The sequence below is a fragment of the Macrosteles quadrilineatus genome, unplaced genomic scaffold, assembly GCF_028750875.1.
Source record: "Macrosteles quadrilineatus isolate MER2022 unplaced genomic scaffold, UCM_ALF_1.0 Scaffold_6__1_contigs__length_79288215, whole genome shotgun sequence".
Lineage (NCBI taxonomy): Eukaryota > Metazoa > Arthropoda > Insecta > Hemiptera > Cicadellidae > Macrosteles > Macrosteles quadrilineatus.
The window spans coordinates 8,561,928-8,581,918 of NW_026542599.1; the positions used below are offsets into that span (position 1 = coordinate 8,561,928).

The following is a 19,991-nucleotide window of genomic DNA, read 5'->3' on the forward strand; positions in this document are numbered from 1 at the left end:
ACGGGGTGAGAATGCAGAAAAGAATAATTTGGTTTTACTTTAAGATACTATAATATACTATAAGAAACAGTTACAACACACTTACCAGGAAACATATAGGCATAGGCTCAATCGTACCTATTGATTATTTAAATGAATATCTCTTAATGTATTACAGTACCATCATTTTATATAGTGTATATATATCATTTAAAATATATGCAAAAGTATAACTCATTGACCACATGGCACCAAGAAACAATTCTCCTTGTAAACAAATTAAATTAAATAGCAGAACAGCATTTCTGACAACAGCTGGAGTTTCATAACAATGTTTGTTTCCCATGTTAATCTTATGGAGAAATACGAAACTTTAAAGGGCCCCAGGGCCTCACTCTCTAATTATTTCCCTATAAAAAAAGTTTCCTGCACAACTTCACGTTACGCTCTTTCCAATGACACCAAAAACATGTCAATCGGTTCAGTAGTTTCGGAGGAGTAATTGTCACAAAAAATCTGCTTGCGTATAGATATAGATTATAGATTTGAAGAGTTAAAAGATAACAATGACAAGTTTTTATGCACTTTCATATGTCCCAAACATCATTTATCGAACTTGAGATCAACGTAAGAACACTGGTGAAAAGCTGTCCAAACTGTCTGTCTGGCTTGACATGTTCCTCAGGAAATTATTGAATTAACAGAGGTAAGGAAATTAAACAATAAATCTCTGTGAAAATTATTATATTATTGTAAGCAGAATTGATATGTAACCTAAGAACAGTTTATCTTAACAAATATACAGATAGTTCTTAACAAAAATTATTATCAAAAATAAATGTCTTATAATTATTAAAATTATTGTAGCCCATATACATTTTAACACATTCACTGCTAATGATATGTAATACTTTTATAAATGGCTAAAAAACATAAACATTAACATGATCATGTTAATTGAGTGACAATATATCTTTAATTAAATAAATTTTATACTATAAATTGTGGATTAAAATATATTATGTAATTATATACATCATGTATTATATATCTGCTAATATACTTATGACGCACAAGTGCGTCATTAGCAGTGAACGTGTTAAAATGATATATACATATCTACATTTATACATTTCTAAATCAGGAAATGTGTTAAAAATATTGTTTCTGCTGTTTAAAAAGTGGCCACCATTCTCCAATATGGTAACTAACTTAAAAATTAAAAAACATATTTAAAATCTTTTTTAAACTTAGGTTCAATTTAAGACTTGCCAACTTTTTATGAGCTGCTAGATGCAGAATGTACAAAGCAAACAGTTTTTTGGTAGATACAGCTCCTGAAGTAGTGGCTTTAGAGAAAGAATGCCAAAAATAAAAACGTATCATCTGTGGTAGCATAACCCAAATACTCCCACCACAGCAATCCTGCAGACTAAGTGAATTTTCCTGGCTGGATTTCTACTAAAATATTCGCTTAAAATTGTCCGATTTATTTCCTATTCAAATAACGAGTACTTAGTTTTGCTACTACAGGGAAGGAATTAAGGTTTTTTTTATGTTGATAGCTTACTGTAAAATAAACAAAATTGCAAAATTTGATAAAAATATATCCACAAACAAGCAAACTACAACAGTTTATTTACTATCCATAAGAATAACATGGGAATTTAAATTTTTTTTTTAATTATCTCTGTAAACGTTAAGCATACAAAATTGCTTCAATATACAAAATTATTTATTTTTGTTATCTATGGTTTGGAAAGAAATTAATTGTGATTTTTTGTGTTTTTGCGTCAAAAATGGGAAAAACTAATTTTTACCCCATAAAACACCCGTTCCCATAGACCGATCATGTTGGTTCGCGAACTCGGTGGAATAAATGTATGTTTGCAGGTTTGTACCAAACCTAAGTTCATCAAAATCGGATCATTTTCGCTCGAGTTATTATGATAACGGACACACATAATATATATATATATATATATATTATGTGTGTCCGTTATCATATATATATATTAAATGGATACTAGGACTACTATACATAAACAATTAAACAAACATATTATAAAAACATTAGGCTGGTACCTTTTTAATTGAATTATATAATGATATATATAAGACCATGAGACCTACGGTAATACCTTATTCCCTACATGGGAAATTCGGTAAAACAGGATCGCTTGACAGTTACAACAGTATTTTAAACCTTTCAGCAAATTTCTCTAGCCTATAGGGAAGTATCTTTTACCATAGAAGGCACGGCAATACCTAGACCCAGGACCAATAGACTTTTTCATTTTGATGTCCTTAGAGACAAAAAACCCTATCCGTTCAAATGTTTATATATAATAGTATTGTATAATATATATATATATATATATATATATATGTGTGTCCGTGAAAGCAATAGCTTGGATAAATTTGGTTCGATTTTGATCAAATTTGGCTTGAAGGTGTAGGACAGGATGAACTTGAATGAGTTTGCGGTCCAGTATGACTGGGTCAAGGGAACGAGGGATTACAGATTTTTAGAAATTGGTTTTTTTCCTCTCAAAACATGGAAATACCTAATTTGTATTACAAATATTGTGTAGGGCTTATAAAACTAATAATTTTTATATTGAATTGTTGTTGTACTTGTATAATTAAAAGTTATATAGAAAGTTCAAAAACCTGTATTATTAATAAGTATCATAGTAATATTATAAATGTGAAAGTTTTTGTTTGTTTGTTTGAAGTTTAATCACGCATTGACTACTGGTTGAATTGGGCTGAAATTTGGTATGATGATAGCTTACATTCCCGAATAACATATAAACATATTCTTCCCAAAAATCCTTTCGGCTCCGACCCAGTGGCTCTGTAGTTTCCCATGTTAATCTTATGAGTATTCATATTTAAAAAGAATTAAAGAATATAGTCAGCTGTTTAAACTACACATGTTGGTTCTATGATATTCAATCATTAAAAGTTATCAGATTTACCAACAGGGTGCAGCACTATTAATTTATATTTAATTTATGACAATAGCTAATTTGAACCAATAAATACAAACCCTTTAAGAAGCACAATGCCTTTGTAAATGACTCAGTCTGCAAATATTTTAATTTTCCATCGTTCCAGCGGCGGTTGCTATGTACACTAACACGAGTGCTCCGCCAAGTCAGCTGACTGAGTGAGACAAAGAATTGGCTTAGAGAGAGAGAGATAGATTAGCGCGGCGGCCAGGTGAGCGATTTTACCTGCGGCCGCGTGATGCTTATTTGAGCGGCAAAATTCCAGTCTGACTATTCTCCACAAGTATTTAGCTTCTCAAAGGGTTTGTATTCATTGTTTGAACCAAGCAGCAACAAAAACCTGTGATACACAATTAGAACTATCAAAGTAGGTTGTGTTATGTTTTAAATTTATAAATAATAGTTGATATTGTGCAATTGATTATTTAGTTTTTTTTCTATTATTTAGGCAGAGTGGTAAAAAATTATGGCTATGGTAGATGTGTTATACTATAGCATACAGTAGATTAAAAGAAATAGAAATTTCAAACCATGTCCTCTCCCATTGCAAACGCAAATCACAATTATAACTTCAGTAAGCATTTTACATATAAACGGCAACCCCGTAAGGACGTGTACTCTGCTAGTTATTAATAAAAGTCTACCTTAACTACTTTGGGTGTGAGGAATTTCCTGCATGTAGGCCCTCGTACTTATGAGATTGTTCCCTAAGATGAACAGATGTAAAATGTCCTTTCAAATATCTGTTGGAAGCAAAGGATTTTTCACATGTAGCGCACTTATAAGGTCTTTTCCCTAAGTGAATCAATGAATGTTCCCTCATTGAGCGTTTAGTTACAAAGGATTTTTCACATGTCGAGCACTTATAAGGTTTCTCTCCAGAATGAACCCTTTCATGTACGTTCATTTCAGTTTTAGTTACAAAGGATTTTTCACATGTATTGCATTTAAACGGTCTCTCTCCGGAGTGTGTCGAGGTATGTCTCACCATTTCGCCTCTGGAAAGAAAGGATTTTTCACAAGAAGTGCACTTATAAGGTTTCTCTACTGAATGAGCCAATGTATGCAACTTAAAACTGCCTGTGGTTACAAAAAATCTTCCACAGGTAGTGCACTCATAAGGTCTCTCCCCTGTATGAACCCTTATATGTACTTTCATATCGCTTTTGGTCACAAAAGATTTTCCACATGTAGAGCACTGAAAAGGTCTCTCTCCAGTATGAACCCTTGTATGTATCCTCATATCACTTTTGGTCGCAAAGGATTTTCCACAAATATTGCACTTATAAGGTCTCTCTCCTGAATGTATTAATGAGTGTCTCTTCAAGTAGCCTTTGAATAGAAAGGATTTTTTACATGTAGTGCACTTATAAGGTTTTTCTCCTGTATGAACCAATGCATGTAGTCTAAGATTGCTTTTGTTTGCAAATGATTTTGAACATGTATTGCACTTATAAGGCCTCTCTCCAGTATGAACCCTTGTGTGAATCTTCAGATCAGTTATGGTTGCAAAGGATTTTACACATGTATCACACTTAAAAGGTCGCTCTCCTGAATGGACCAATGCGTGTCTCTTCAAATAGCTGTTGGTAGCAAAGGATTTTCCACATGTAGTACATTTGTGAGGACACTTCCCAGAATGTTTCAACATATGAGTCTTTATGTTATATAGTTGGGCAAAGGTATTTTTGCATATCAAACATTTAAAGGCATGCTCGCGAGTATGTGTTAATATATGAGCTTTAGCTGATTTTCTAAAACAGATTTTTCCGCAAAATAGACACTTGATAGTATGCATTTCAATTTGTTTTGGTATTTGTAATTTGGCCCTTTCTTGTTTATCAGATAAGCTAGTAGCTAATTGGAGGGCCCAACTAGTTAGAAAGCCTTGTATGTAATTTTTTTAATCTTCCTTGTTTGCAGATTACTAAATGTTTAGCAGTTACAGTACAAAGATAACTATTTAATTAACCTTTGATATAATTTTGAGTCGTTTAAAATATTATGCCAGAGATTATAAGTTAGTTTTCTTGTCATAAACTGAAGATATTTTTTTCTTCTGGCTAGCTCATGGGTTGTCATTTCTGAAAAAAAAAATCACAATTTATTAGACACATTTAACTTTCTATTAATATATAGAAGCTATAGTTTCACATAGTTCAATACAGTAGACTCCCTCTGATGAGGACACCTTTTAACCTGACGTCGGTTTAACCGGAAACCCCATTATCCGGAGTAGCCTTGGTCCCGAGGAGTCCCCGTATAAGAGGGAGTCTACTTTAATGTCTTCTAGGTTGGATATAAAACATCTAATAACATCGTTCCAAGTTTCATGTATATAGTATATCTACATAATAAGTGGTACTTATTCTAATTGTATTGAATTTGTTGACCTGGGTCAAAAAGATAGGGAGTCCCTCCGTAAGTCACTGGAGTCATACGGTAACCAACTTATTGCCCTCCTTTTTAATGGAGGGTCTATTGGATTCCTGTTTCTGACAGTCCCTTAGGACTCATATTCTATTGCTCAACAAATTTTGTGTAGGACTACATTCCTCTTCATTGACAATTTTTTAGATTTAAAGTTAGGCTACAAGTTTTTTGGGTAATTTCCTGTTAACACATTCACTCCGACGTGGCCACCGGGGGCGCACAAATAAAATTTCTGTCAAAAGTAAATTTGTGTACTAAATTACTATCTAGACTTAAAACCCTGCCATCGTGTCGATATAATTGCGGGTGGCCACGCTGAGTACTGCATATAGCAGAGCGTCACGTATTATCCAATGATTACCAGACGACGAGCTAGTTGATGGTTGTACAGTTAGAGCGTATGGTACTAAACTCATTTTCTTCTAGTGGCGATGCATAAAGCCAAGGTGTTTGGTTATGTTTACAGTGATTGTTTCAGTAAGCTATCGTATTTGAGTGTTATTTATTTTATACATAATTTGCCTCCAGGATTGATTTAATGACTTAAAATGAGGTTACTAACCTGTCGTCAATCAGTCCTATATTGTCGTTGATGACTATATTTTCGGGGCTAAAACCCCATTTTCAAATCTTCTCTTCAGTCGTCATATGTCAAACATATCCTCTTGCACAAGCCGTTGTGCAAGAGGATACAAAACCAGACTAGTCAAACTCATCTCAACTAGTCAAACTGACTAGTCTGGTTTTGTCCTTGGCCGGCCTCACGCGGATGTACATGTCTTCGTATTGTATGATAAACGTTTTCGTATGTGTTATGTGTATGTGTGAAGTAATTTTGACAACGGCTTGTGCAAGAGGATATGTTTGACATATGACGACTGAAGAGAAGATTTGAAAATGGGGTTTTAGCCCCGAAACTATAGTCATCAACGACAATATAGGACTGATTGACGACAGGTTAGTAACCTCATTTTATGTTATTTATTGTTTCTTTAGTGTGTTAAATAGATAAGTCTGTTTATTATGGTTGTCTTGACGAGACTTTGACTGATATCTAGAAGATGGGAGTGAATATGTGCTGTCAGAGGACGATCTGTGGAGGGACAGAATCTGACAGTACAAGTGAAGTGGGAGATTCAGAGGGTATTTCAGAAGGGGATCTAGTAAAAACAAACTTGACGAGTGAGTGATGAAGGAGTCAATGAGGTGCAAGATTTAAAAGGGATGGAAGAAGAAACCGGGGATCTCGTACTGGACGTGAGGAAAGATTCAAGATTCAAAAAGTCTTAATTCACACAGTACAAGGTTTTGTACATGAATACTATCTATTATTCCTTACTACCATCTTTTTAGATAACCATATTGGTAAATACCTTGTCACTTACTTTATTTGTTTAATACTTTTGTCAGTTTTACCAGTTCGTAAATCTTCTGTATTCCCCTTCATATATTTCTCGTAATTTCTCTGGTGGAAGGTGTTTAGTTATCTCAAATGTATATCAAATCTTTAGGAATGTTAGACATATTTTAAGCAATTTAAAACAGGCATTACATTAAAAACACAGTAAAACAAACTAATGCTTGTTTCTGTTACATTTATATTGTGCATCAATTAAAAAAACAGCTGATTTAAATCTTGAAAATAAACTGTAACAAAACACAAGCAAATAGTGTGGTAGTGGGTAAATGAAGAACTAATCGAGAGCGACGGAAAGTAAATTTTCAGCAAGGTAAAATCAGCTGATCGTTTTTCCCTCGCTCTAAATTAGAGTTTGGGAAACAACTAACTTACTTTCAATGATGTCAGCTGTTATTGAAAGTAGTTACTTTCGGCGTACAGTGATGTGAACACCTTTTTATGTGACTTGGTGTTTTAACTAATGTAACCTGAATTTGGTTCATGTACCACCCGTGCACATGTTTCATGAGGCTTCTACAAACACGAATACATAGTAAAAACACTCATAAAGACTTCTAAATGCCGTTTTTTTGTGTACAATCACTATAGTAATGATACACTCCCACCGGTGTCAATGTGGTCATGATAAGCTATTATTTTTATAAAGAAATACCATTCTGGAAATGTAAGCTAGGCCTATTAGTTTTGTCATTCTTTATTTTGTTTTTGTAATTTTTTGCTATGTTTTGCACAATATACAGTTTTGGTTTATTAACATTATTAGTGCGGTCCACAAGTTTGGGGCTTACTATTTTGTTGACCCGGGTCAACAAATTAAATACCATACATTTGGCAAAATAACCACTTAGGGTATAGATATTTACATGAAACTTGGAAAGAAGGTATTTTACCAATTTTAGGTAAGGTAGGCTACTTAGAACTAAGCTGTATACATGAAACTTGGAACGAAGGTATATCAACATGTATTCTATAGATGTAAAATTTGGTAACGATTAAAAAATAATTAGGTACGTATTTTATTAACCAAAACCGCCGTAAATAGCCTAGCTTATTTTATTTTGTTGACCCGGGTCAACAAATTAAGTACATTTAATACTTTCTTTCTATCTTATTAAATGGGGACCATACAAAGTATTTGGTAAAATAACCACGTAGTATAAACATGAAACTTTGAATAAAGGTATATCCACATGTATTCACTAACTATGTAAAATTTGGTAACAATTAAAAAAAACTAGTGTCCCTGTTGCTCGAATTTGAGCAATTGCTTAGTATTACAGGCGTTATTTTAAAACGAATAACATCCATGATTTCTGATGACTTTAAAAGATTCGAATCAAAGATTATGGAAATACTCAAGATGTACATAACAGATCAATATAATCAACATTTCTTGTAAAAATCTAATCATTTTTCCAAAACTGCCGTAAATAGCTCATTTTATTTTGTTAACCCGGGTCAATCGCCAAAAAAAGGTAGGTACTTAGAATTAAGCAATATACATGTAACTTGGAACAAAGGTATATCAACATGTATTCTACACGTATGTAAAATTTGGTAACAATTAAAAAAGATTTAAGTATTTATATTTTATTAACAAAAAACTGCCGTAATTTGACATACGAGTAGAATACATGTGGTTATACCTTTGTTCCAAGTTTCATGTAAATATCTACATTCTAAGTGGTTATTTTACCAAATGTAAGTTACAGTACCTATTGAACTTGTTGACACGGGTCAACTAAATGGGGAGTTCCTACATGTTTTTCATAAAACGTTCATTTATTATGGGTAGACTTTCCTAAGCGGTATCCCAAAACACCGAATGAAAATATCGTATCGATTATTCGATACCTATATCGATTAAGTTAAGTTTATTATATTCGTTTAGGCCCAGCTTAGTTAGATTAGGTTAACCTAAATAACCAAACTTGATATATTGAATGAAATAATTGATATATTGTACCAAATTTGATGTAAAATAAGCATCAAATTTTAAACGCGCGTGAAACCAGGATCAGCTGATTAGACATAGGCGATGCACCCACAATCCCCTATGACGTGGAGAGGGAAACTCTAAGCCAGGCAGGGCCATTTCTGTACCAGTGTATTCCCAGTGTTCCCATCCGTATGGTAAGTTTGTAAAGTCGGGTCGTGTAAATCATTCGTAGTTTGCGGTGTTGGCCAAAATTTAATTTTCAATAAACCTTGAAGCATATATCCCGTAGGAGTATAATCGCTACACGTTTGAAATTAAATCAAGTTTGAAAAATCCTTTCATCTGTTACCAACTAACACCGACCACATTCGAAATTTCACGTTGTCTTTGCGCCAAAATTCAATTTGTCCACGTTTATAAAAGCTCACCCTCATCCGTATTCCTTTTGTGTTTCCCAAAGTGTTTGTGTTGGACGTCCATGTAACTAGATTTATTTATTTCATTGTATTATTGTTATAACTATTTACAAAGCGGGCCGTACAGTGTTATTTTTCACTAGCTGTGTGCCCGTTCTACGCACGGGGATCTTATAGTAGTCAGTTGAAACCTTCTTAGGCTATAATAAGAACAGAAGTTAGTTTGCATATTTTCAGATATGCTGGCAAAACTATTATAAACCTTCGCAAATATAGTATCTGACAGTTTACAAAAAAAAACGTTTACAGTTAAGAACTATAGTTCATCCAACCAATTAAATGTGTTAATCAAGTCCCGAGGTTATTGATCTCTTGGTTTTGAATTTTCTCGTAAGAAGTTATCGACAATCAAAGTTATTTCCCATTACTTTATTTGTAAACAACTTTTAATGTAATTTCATTTCATTTCATTTCATATAACTTTATTCATTAAAGTACAAAACATAGATACAGGAATGGCGTCAAGAGTAATTTAATAAAACTAACTAACAATACTCATCATTATCATGCATGGCATAATAACATACCATCAATATTAATAGCTTTTCAGATCAAATAAATTAAAACAAGCAGTGCAATATGAAAGTTTATACATAAAAATATCAAAATTAAAAATATAGATAAAATTATTTTAAAACCAAAAGTTTCAATTGATATGAAACAGAGCAATTAATAACTTAAAGAACTAAAACTCTTCAAAGGAGTACATAGCCTTGTTGATAAGAAACTTTTTCAATTTTGATTTAAATTTATTTTTGGAAGTTTCTAATTTGATTTCTTTAGGAAGTTTATTATAAAATTTGGAACCGGCATATTTAGGTGTCTTCGTAAAAAGTTGCAGAGTATGTGAGCTTGTGGCCAGGTTTTCTCGATTTCTAGTGAAGTAATTGTGATAGTCTCCAATAAGTTGTAATTCATTAAATCTGTCCTTTACTGATAATACTGTTTCATAGACATACATTCCATAAACAGTCATAATATTCTCAGTTTTAAAATATTCTTTGACTGAAGTTCTGCGTTTTAAATTGCACAAAATTCTAATAGCTTTCTTTTGCTTTTTTAGAATTGATTTTATTTTTTTATTTTTTGCTGCACCATAAAGTGAAATTCCAAATGATATGATTGAATGTATGTACGAAAAATATATAATTTTTAAAGTTTCCTTTTCACATAGGGGTTTTAATCTTGTTAGCGCATAAAGACCAGATGAAATTTTAGAAAGTAACTGATCAATATGATGATTCCACTTAAAATTTTCATCAATTTCTAATCCCAAGAATTTAATGTGGTCTTTATTTTGAATTATGTTGTTATTAACTACAATTTTTGGCAGATTTTGCGGTTTAGTTTTTCCTGCTTGGAAACACATAAAATTAGTTTTATCTGTGTTCAAACGCAAATTATTTGAATTAAAAAAACTGTTAAGTAATAATATATCAGAATTGGCCTTGGCTTCAAGTTCAGCATAGGTTCCTGCGGCTATTTTTAAATTTGCATCATCAGCATATAGGCAAAGCTTGCTAAAATCACTGAGTTGAGGAAAATTTCTCAAATAAAAGATGAATAAAAGAGGGCCTAGGATCGATCCTTGGGGCACCCCATATTTTACTTCCCGAGTACAAGAATTGTAAGAAATTTTATAATTTTTGTTATTACAGTGACTCAGTTCTACGTATTGTTTCCTATCAAAAAGATATGACTTGAACCAGTTCAAAGCAGTACTACTTAGTCCACTACTACTGAGCTTTGAAAGCAACAACTCATGAGAAATTGAATCAAAAGCTTTACTGAGGTCCATGAACAACCCTACCACTTTAGATTTACTCTCTAAGCTATCAACGATGGATTCAATGAAAGCTGTGGCAGCTGTTATGACAGATCTGCCACTTCGGAATCCATGTTGGCAGTCATCAAATGTACCATTATTTTCAAAGAAGCATACCAGTTGGTTATAAACAACCTTTTCATAGATTTTTGAAATTGAAGGCAGCAAAGCAATCGGTCTATAGTTTGATACTGTTTGTCTGTTTCCTTTTTTGAATAGCGGTTTTAATTTTGTTATTTTGAGTTTGTTAGGGAAAATTCCTGATATCAAAGATGAGTTAATGAGATGAGTTATTGGTTTAAGTAGGACTGATTTCGCTTTTTTAAAAAGAACCACAGGAATACCATCGTAGCCAGCACTATAGGAATTTTTTAGACTTTTAATAATTTTATCAATGTCGCTCTCATCAACAAAGCTAAATTTAAAGCTCCTTTTATCTAAAGGAAGTACAGGATGCAGTGTGTCATCAACATTTTTTTGGAATGTATTTATATTATTGAAAGTTTCAGTTTCTTTTACAATATCTGCAAAATAATTTATGAATTGGCCACAGACCAGGGAAGGGTCAGAACATACATCATTATTTACTACTAGGTTTATATTATGATTATTAATAGTTTTGGCTCCTACTTCAGAGTTCACAATCTTCCAAGTTGCCTTATTAACATTGTCAGAACTACCAATTTTTCTTTTATAATACTGTTTTTTTGAAGAAAACAATTTCTTTCTAAACTGCTTATTTGTTTCTCTAGCCTCATGTAACAACTTTTTGCAATTTAACTCTCTAGCCGCTTTGTTAAGATTAATAATATTTTGTCTTTCCAACTTCAGTTCATTAGGAATCTACTTACAGTTAGTATGTTGTCTTGAGAGAGTTGATGGAAAGAATGTATTAAAATAATGCATAAATAGTTCATAAAAAAACATCATACTTGCATTCCACAGGACATAAATAAAGATTAAGCCATGACTCATGTTGTAAAGCAGATATAAATTGTTCGACGTTTTTATCATTAAAATTTCTTTTATGTTCAAAATAAACAGAAGAATTATTCAGGCTATTTTTCGTATTAGTAAAAACTTCAATTATTTGGCCATCATGGTCCGAAAGTTGTGTATTAATACCCGTAATTTTATAACAGCTGCTATCTAAATTTGTAAAAACATTATCTATTGCAGTTTTAGTTGTATCGGTGATTCTTGTAGGAAAATCAACCAATGACTGGAAGCCATTAGCTGTTACAACATGCAGTAAGTTTTTCCTGCTGGTGTCATTTAAGTTCAGCATATCAATATTAATATCTCCCATAAAAATAACATATTTATATTTAACACTGATTATTTCAAGCATTGTATCAAGTCGTTTGATAAACTCAGATTCATTTTGCTTAATTGGATTCCTGTAGAAACCAATTATAATAAGTTTTTTCCTGGGGATAATTTTATCTACCTCTACTAAACAACACTCAAAAATTTGTTCAGTGACAAGATTTTGGATTTCAGGTATTATAATTTCTTTAAAAGTAAGAAATGGTTTTGCTAAAATAATTACGCCACCACCTCTAGATTTTTTCCGCCCAAAACTGGCAGCAACATTGTAACCATTAATATTTAATCTTTCCAGAGAAGAACTTATCATTTTATGTTCTGTCAAGACAACAATTCTAGGTGTTAGTTCAGTTAGAGTTACTTCTAAAGGTTCAATTGATGATTGCAACCCTCTAATGTTTTGATGAAAAATACATAAATTGCTTATTCTAAGGTTACTTTTACAATGGGGGCTGCTTGATCTACTAAAAAATTAATGGTATCGTTTTGGATTGCAGAATCTACCTCTAAATTTAACAATTGTGGTACATAACTAGCTTTATTCACTTCCACACTTGGCCTATCACTTTTGCTCTGCTTTAGCAACTCACAGAAGGTGAAGTTGCCGGGCACTACTTTGATCACATTCTCATTCACAGCTGCCACTGAAGGTCGTGATGGTGGAGTAGGTGTCAGCGTCGAAGGTGTCGGTAGGGCTGCTGAAGGTGTTATTGAGGCAGGCGGTGCTGGACAGGTCGATGACGGGTCTGGGCTCCTACAATCTATTGTTGTATATGGTGTTGGCTGGACAGGTGATCTTATGCAGGCTGCTATCCTATCCTCTAATGATTCAGCACTGACATTCACTTCTTCCTTTTTATTAAAGTTGTTATCAATAAAAGACTGGATTCTGTTGTTAAATTCACTATGTGTTAAGCCATTTCTTAGTTGTCTAAGGGACTCTTGGTAGTATGAAACAATAGTTACTCTCGCTCCTGTAGATTCTTGAAAACTTCTGAGGTTACTGAAGAAATGGGGTAGCGCTACTTTATCTCTTACGCATCCGATGGGAGAGCATATAAGATGTTTTAGCCCTTTGGTTTTGAAATCTGTAGTCAAATCTTTAAAAGCTGTTGTGTAGTCAGATATGTCCGGTTTACCAAAATAGTTGGCTTTTGTAACCAAATTGTAAACCGTAGCACAATGCAAAGTGGATTGCACTGCTAGATGTGATGAAATGCAGTGGTGCGATTCTGGTCTGCCAAAGTGTCGCCTAAAGACAACTGCCACTCCTGCTGTCATGTGACGTGGATGGTTAAAATCAGCTGAAATACTGTGTGCGAACCCTACTGATTGGTCATGCTGGTAATTTTTAATAACATCAAACATAGGTTTTTCAGTTAGATGGATTTTAAATTGGTTTGAAGCTTTAGTGTCAGTAAAATCTGCAGGGATAGTGTTTGCAAATGCAACCTTATGATTGTTTTTCAGATCATCAATCACCTCCTTTAAGTTGTCTTCAGTCTCAATCAGTTTTGGGATTGAGGAGCTGGCTGGAGAAACCATTGGTGTACTGCGAGAAATACTCCGAGGCTTTTTAGCATACCAAAGAGAAACAGCATCTATTATTGTATGGGCTAATTTGTTCTTACCCCTACCATTGAGATGGAGGCCATGATTAGTGAAGTCCGGTCTCTGAAATCGGTTAAGATTAATTAAAGTTACATTGGTTAGCCTTTTGGTTAATTCTTCTATGTAGTTGTTTACCTTCCTGATTTCAACATTCTGGTAACTGTGTGCTGGTAAGTCGTGTCTTGCTGGTATTGTGCAGATGAAAACTTGTCTGTTGTTGCTTGAAGAAAGTTTTTTTTCCAAATTTCCATAAATATCTGTGAAATTATTCTTCAAGCTGTCATTGCTTCCTCCGAGTAATACCACTGTATTTTCTTTTTCAATTTGTGCCGAATCCACTACTTGTGTTAATGTTGTGTTAGCTCTAATGTACCCGAAAGTATTTATTTTACCATTACTTAACTCAGAGATCTTAAAAGGTACAGAACTGCCTTGACTGTCTGAACAAAAGGTAATGTTGATTATAGGGACTCTATATTTCTTCTTTTGGTTTTTCCTTTGCTGCGATCCGGACATACCAAATTTTCTTCCTTGTTTATTAGAAACTGGTTTTCTGTATATAGGACCACAAGAAACATCTTTCTTTTCTGAGTCATTGAGGCTCCCCAAGATTTCAAATTTGTTACTAACTGGAATCCCAGCATTAGAGTAGTAGCAAGCTCGTTTCTCCTTTGCCAGGTTTGATGCAACTGTTGTCCAAGTGTTTTCAGTTTGGACACCCTGATTGACACAGTTTAGAGGTGTGTTAGTTGAAGGTGGTAGCGAATGCTGATGAGATGGCTGCATCTCCTATTGTACCTGTTTTTTATGTGATGTTTCATTTTCCAGTATACTTTGTATGGTTTTACTGTTCAAAGATGCTCTATTATGTATCATGTAAGCCATGCAACCTCTCTTACGAATCAGCTCAGCTTCATCAAATTGCATGCAAATTGCATGTAAACTTATTGGTGTCAGTTTGAAAAAGCAGCCTGATACAAACAACTTTTTGTTATATAATAGATTATGTATTCTCTAAACAATGATTGGTATTTCATTAGAAGGAAATGTGACAAAAATCACATAATATGCTGGGTTTTTGGACGTTTGTAATTTTATTTCTTAAGTAGGGAGGCTGTATATTCTAGGGTAAAGTACCGGTATCAAGGATCGTCGTCGAAAAGGTTGTTATGAATAATTGGGTAGGCGTAAGTAGCCAAGAGATGGGCTATGGGCCTATTGGCTGTATGGTCCAGAGATTGCATCACACAGTGAGTAGGAACAGAAAGTGACACATTGGAAAAGCGAGTTTAGCATCTTAAACCGTAAACATCTATTACAATCTCCCACTGCAGTTTTGATTTTTTACTTTACACAACCGCCATTGAATGAGTGGAAACCTTGTTTGTAAGCTATTGGTGACGGTCATTAATAAATTTTAGTTTCCCAGCCCTATACAACACTGATTCAAGGTCTTCTTTCTGGCTATCAAAACTCAAGAACAATTTTATACACACAAAGAATCTCTGGTTCCTGACCTGGATGATGCCTAATTATTCAATTTCACTTACAGTTACACTATGTTATTGCACTTGTGATTAATTAAATCCGTTATGTAAGAAAAACGTTTTTAATGTCACTTGGTTTTGCTTTCAAAACGTGATTGAAAATGATTGCGGTCTTTGTAAACAACTTGAAAACATATCAATGACCGATACAAAAAATAATCTTGATCCTACCAGCTGTTCGTTATTTCATAGATGAATATGTGATAAAAATTGGACGAAAACTTGACAAAAATCGCACGAATCTGCATTTTTGAACGTCCGTAATTTTATTTACAAAGTAGGCCTAGTGAGGCCATATTTTAATGCCTAAAGACACTCTCGCCAATCCAGTGAATACATTGAAATGACTTGGATCTTGATAGATACTCTCGTTTTCCTGGAGAAGATAGCGTACAATGCCATTTTGAATGTTACAGACAGACAGAAAGACAGAAATTTAGATGACATTTGTTTCGGCTTCTTTAATGTAGCCTATAAAACGTAAAAATAACCTAAAATTATGATTCTGAGCAATGTACAGACAAAACTCTAATTTTTTATATATAGATGTCATATTTTGTCATTTCCTGTTTCCATGTCGTCAGATTTAGATTTTCATAAGTGAATTTTGTATCCATTTTGATCTAATTATTTGGTAGTAATAGATAGACATTGTATTATAGTTTATACTTTTATACCTACTTATTTTCACTTTGTATACTCATTGTATTTTCAATTAAAACGATTTTATAAATACCTATGTGATGTGGAAAGCGAAAAGGGACCTCTTGTCGGCAATCCAAAATTTTCAGTACGTCCGATATAAGTAATTAAGGTCAAAAATTTTGAAATACGCTTTTTTATCGATTGTTATACCTTATTTATCATAGAACAGGACAGTATTGGTTGAAATATAGAATTGAAGACATAAAAGGTCTAAATAAATAATTTTGTTAGCCTCTGCTCTGCACGGTCTGAGAAAAGGTACCTCTTGTCGCTCAATGTTATTTCGCCATAACAAACAAGATGAGGTGCCATTTCTAATATTCACTTTATAAACAGACTTTAGTCCAAAAAATGAATTTTCCTGCATTCTAGAGGAAATTTAGAGAACTAAAACTAAGTTAAGGAGAACACGATATCTCACAAATTTTGTAGTCCCGACAAGAGGTCCCTTTTCAGAAATGCTGTTTTTACGACATGCTTCAATAAAACAATTAAGTTATTTAGGTAAATGAAAACTACCGGGAGTTAAGAGAAAAATTGGTTTTTTCCTCCAAAGAGGACATTATAAGCTTTCTTTTGATACCAAAATTGTTTCTTAAATACGAAAAAAACAGTTTATAATGCGTATTTGAAACTTTCAAAATAGTTTTTCTCAAAATGACCCTTTTCCATAACAAAATTTCAAAGTCCTATAACTTTAACAAATAAAATTGTATAGATGCATGGGACTTGCACCAAGTGATTCAGAATTTAATAAGGAATTTTAATATATATATAACTCAAAATCAAAAATTCCCAACAAGAGGTCCCTATAAATAGGTAGGGATTTATTTGCTTTCCACGTCACATATATAGGCCTATATTTGAATTTATCAATCATCTGCTGGTCCTCTTAAACCTTTCTTATTTCAATTCTGGTAATAGTCCCCTATACTTCATTCAAACAGGTCAGAGTATAATATTCATTAACAAGCCACTAAGTACAAAAGATATACCTTGGGTACAACACTATAATTAGAAAAATAGAGTCAGTAGAGTTTTAAGATTGTTTTCAGCTTTAGAATAATTAAACAGTAAGTTAGACCTACCAGGGACATTTTCTAAGGACTTCTGGGGATATTTTATTCCATAGGGCCCATTTTTATTTAACATCAAGCTTCCACTGCCAACGCTCTGTTAAGTAATTTTTATTCACTTTGTTCTTCCAACCCAGGGGCAAACAAGATTGGTAAAGAACCAGTCAATTGAGAGATGTTTGAGAGCATAGTGTTAACTTATAAGTAAAGAAATCTTTATATTTCTTTACAAGTGAAATATATTTGAGTATACCTATATATACTTACTCAAATATATAAGAGCAATGTCTTTTTTCTTAACAATATTGATCACCATGTTCATTCGGCTGTTTGGGATACCACTTTCTACCCTTTATTTCAACGCTAGGCAATAACTTAGGCCTACATGTAGGCCTAATGAAAATTCCTGTAATCATCTCTAAACGTGTTAAGATGGTTTTTTTTTACAATTAACATGATTTTACAGAAATAACTTAAACATAAGTAACACTACTTGTATAGATCGCCAATATAGCCTATCATTTGTTAGTTTTGATGTAGCCTAGGCTACCTATCAAAAAATAAAATATCAATACCGTAACTTAAGTTAGGGAAACAATTATCGATAATAATGAATGTTTCCTAAGAGTATCAGGAAAGTAGGCCTACCGTTTTATATTTAATTTTTCCATAACTCTAAGCTATAAGTTAATCAATCTTCTTGCTAAAGAACTACAGTAAGTGTATTAGGCCTAACTTAGTTGTTGGATACTCTAGTTACAAACTAGGTTAAGTTACTTAACTCCTTAGACCTTAGGCCCTTCACCTAACAATCAACTAGGATAAATCAATTAGATTAAATCCTGATGCCTTACATGGTATTACATTTATAATTACCTGTAACTGGCCTTGTTAAGGTACTTCTTATAGTAAAGCATTTAAGAACTCCTAGCCTAGCCTACTCCTACTCAATAAAGGAATTAGGAAAACAAACAATGGTTTACAGTTAACAGCTGGAGCTGTACCAACCAATACCAATTTGAAGTACCTGGGGTTTAAGTATTGAAATGAACTCAACTTGGACTCGGACTGGGCATTGTAACCTAAGAAAAGGGAAAAATGAAAATTAAAAATAGGAAATAGATTTCTAAATAAGTAAGATATATGTTTAATGTTAAAGACAATTTTTTACACCAGTGTTTGTTTTCTTGAAAAGTATTTTAATAACTAATTGATTACTCGGGCATAATGAAAAATAAAATTTAACATACTCCTTGTGTTGTGTTGGGTAGTTTGTCTATGACGTAATTCCTTCCACCATGATTATCACCATAGACTAACCAACACAAGGTAGTATGTTTTATCTATGTTATCACCTACTCGCTTTGAATCCAGATCCATGTCGCTGTCGCTGCCATGGATAAATTTAATAAATTTATGTTCATAAATTTTAATTTTAATTAACGAGAAATAATGAGCTGGTGTCACCAGTCTGCCATGTTATCTTATGGGACGTCTGGCGCTAGACGACACCACTTGCAATGTTGCCAATTCTACAAGGCTGCGGCCTGTAGTTAAAGGTGACTCACGTCAATGAGTCACCACGACAACCCACCACCACCAGTTTTTATCATAAGTGGCGGGTTGTCTTGAAGCTCCATGTTTGATGTCAACCCACCCCTTTCGTACGTAGGCGACAACGTGCAACCCCAAACCCGCCACTACTTTTGCAAGGTGGCGGGTTGACGTGTACGCTCAATGTTCGGTGCCGTCAATCCGCCACCTTGTAAGTAGACGTCATCCAGCCACCACACTAAAGAGGTGGAGCATGACCTCCTATAACTACTATAACAGGCCGTGGTCTTCAAAGTGACAACGTCGCAAGTAGGGTTGTAACAGCTGTTTTGTTTGGAAGCAGCTAATGGTATTTGTGTATTTAAGAAAGCTTGGTTACTGGACTATGAAAATATTGACTCTACTTTAAATGTACGGATATAGATTTTCAATTCTGTATGTTTTCATCCTACTAATATTATAAATGAGAAAGTTTGGATGGATGTATGTTTGTGACAAGTGAACGCGAAAAATACTGGTCGGATTGGGCTGAAATTTGGCATGATGATAGCTCACATTCCCGATTAACATATAGGCCTTAGGCATATTCTTATTTCAAAAATCCTTTCGGGCTCCGCCCCAGTGGCTCTGGAGTTTCCCATGTTAAACTTATGAGAAATGGAGTTATTGAATCTTAACAGCTGTTTCAACTAAACAAGTTGGTTCTGTTCTATGATGTTCAATAGCATTAAAGTTACAAGAATTACCAACAGGGTGCAGCACTATTATTTATTTTACATTTATTATGACAACAGCTAATTTGCAACCAAAAGGTGAGTGAGCGTAGCGAACGAACTTCAACCTGGAGGCGAGTTAGCGTAGCGAACGAGCTAACCTGAAGGCAAGTGAGCGCAGCGAACGGGCTCCAACCTAAAGGTGAGTGAGCGTAGCGAACAAACTTCAACCAGGACGTGATTGAGCCATGCGAACGAGATAATCTTGAAAATTAAGAAGTTAAACGGGGCAAAGCCCGTGGGTTACAGCTAGTTTTCAATATTTTAATAAATTTTTTGTTCATAAATTTTAATTTAAATCAATAAA

General features: G+C 33.7%; 1 protein-coding gene across 1 annotated transcript; it reads right to left on the reverse strand.

The window, feature by feature from the left end:
• Nucleotides 1–2,332: 2,332 nt before the first annotated feature.
• On the reverse strand, nt 2,333–18,289 carry LOC128997308 (zinc finger protein 239-like). Its single transcript, XM_054422940.1, has 2 exons — nt 18,234–18,289; nt 2,333–5,080 (listed from the first exon to the last, which is right to left on the reverse strand). Exon 2 carries the CDS (start codon nt 4,792–4,794, stop codon nt 3,646–3,648), a length of 1,149 nt encoding a protein of 382 aa, XP_054278915.1. The 5' UTR covers nt 4,795–5,080; nt 18,234–18,289; the 3' UTR covers nt 2,333–3,645.
• Between the last annotated feature and the right edge of the window lie 1,702 nt (nt 18,290–19,991).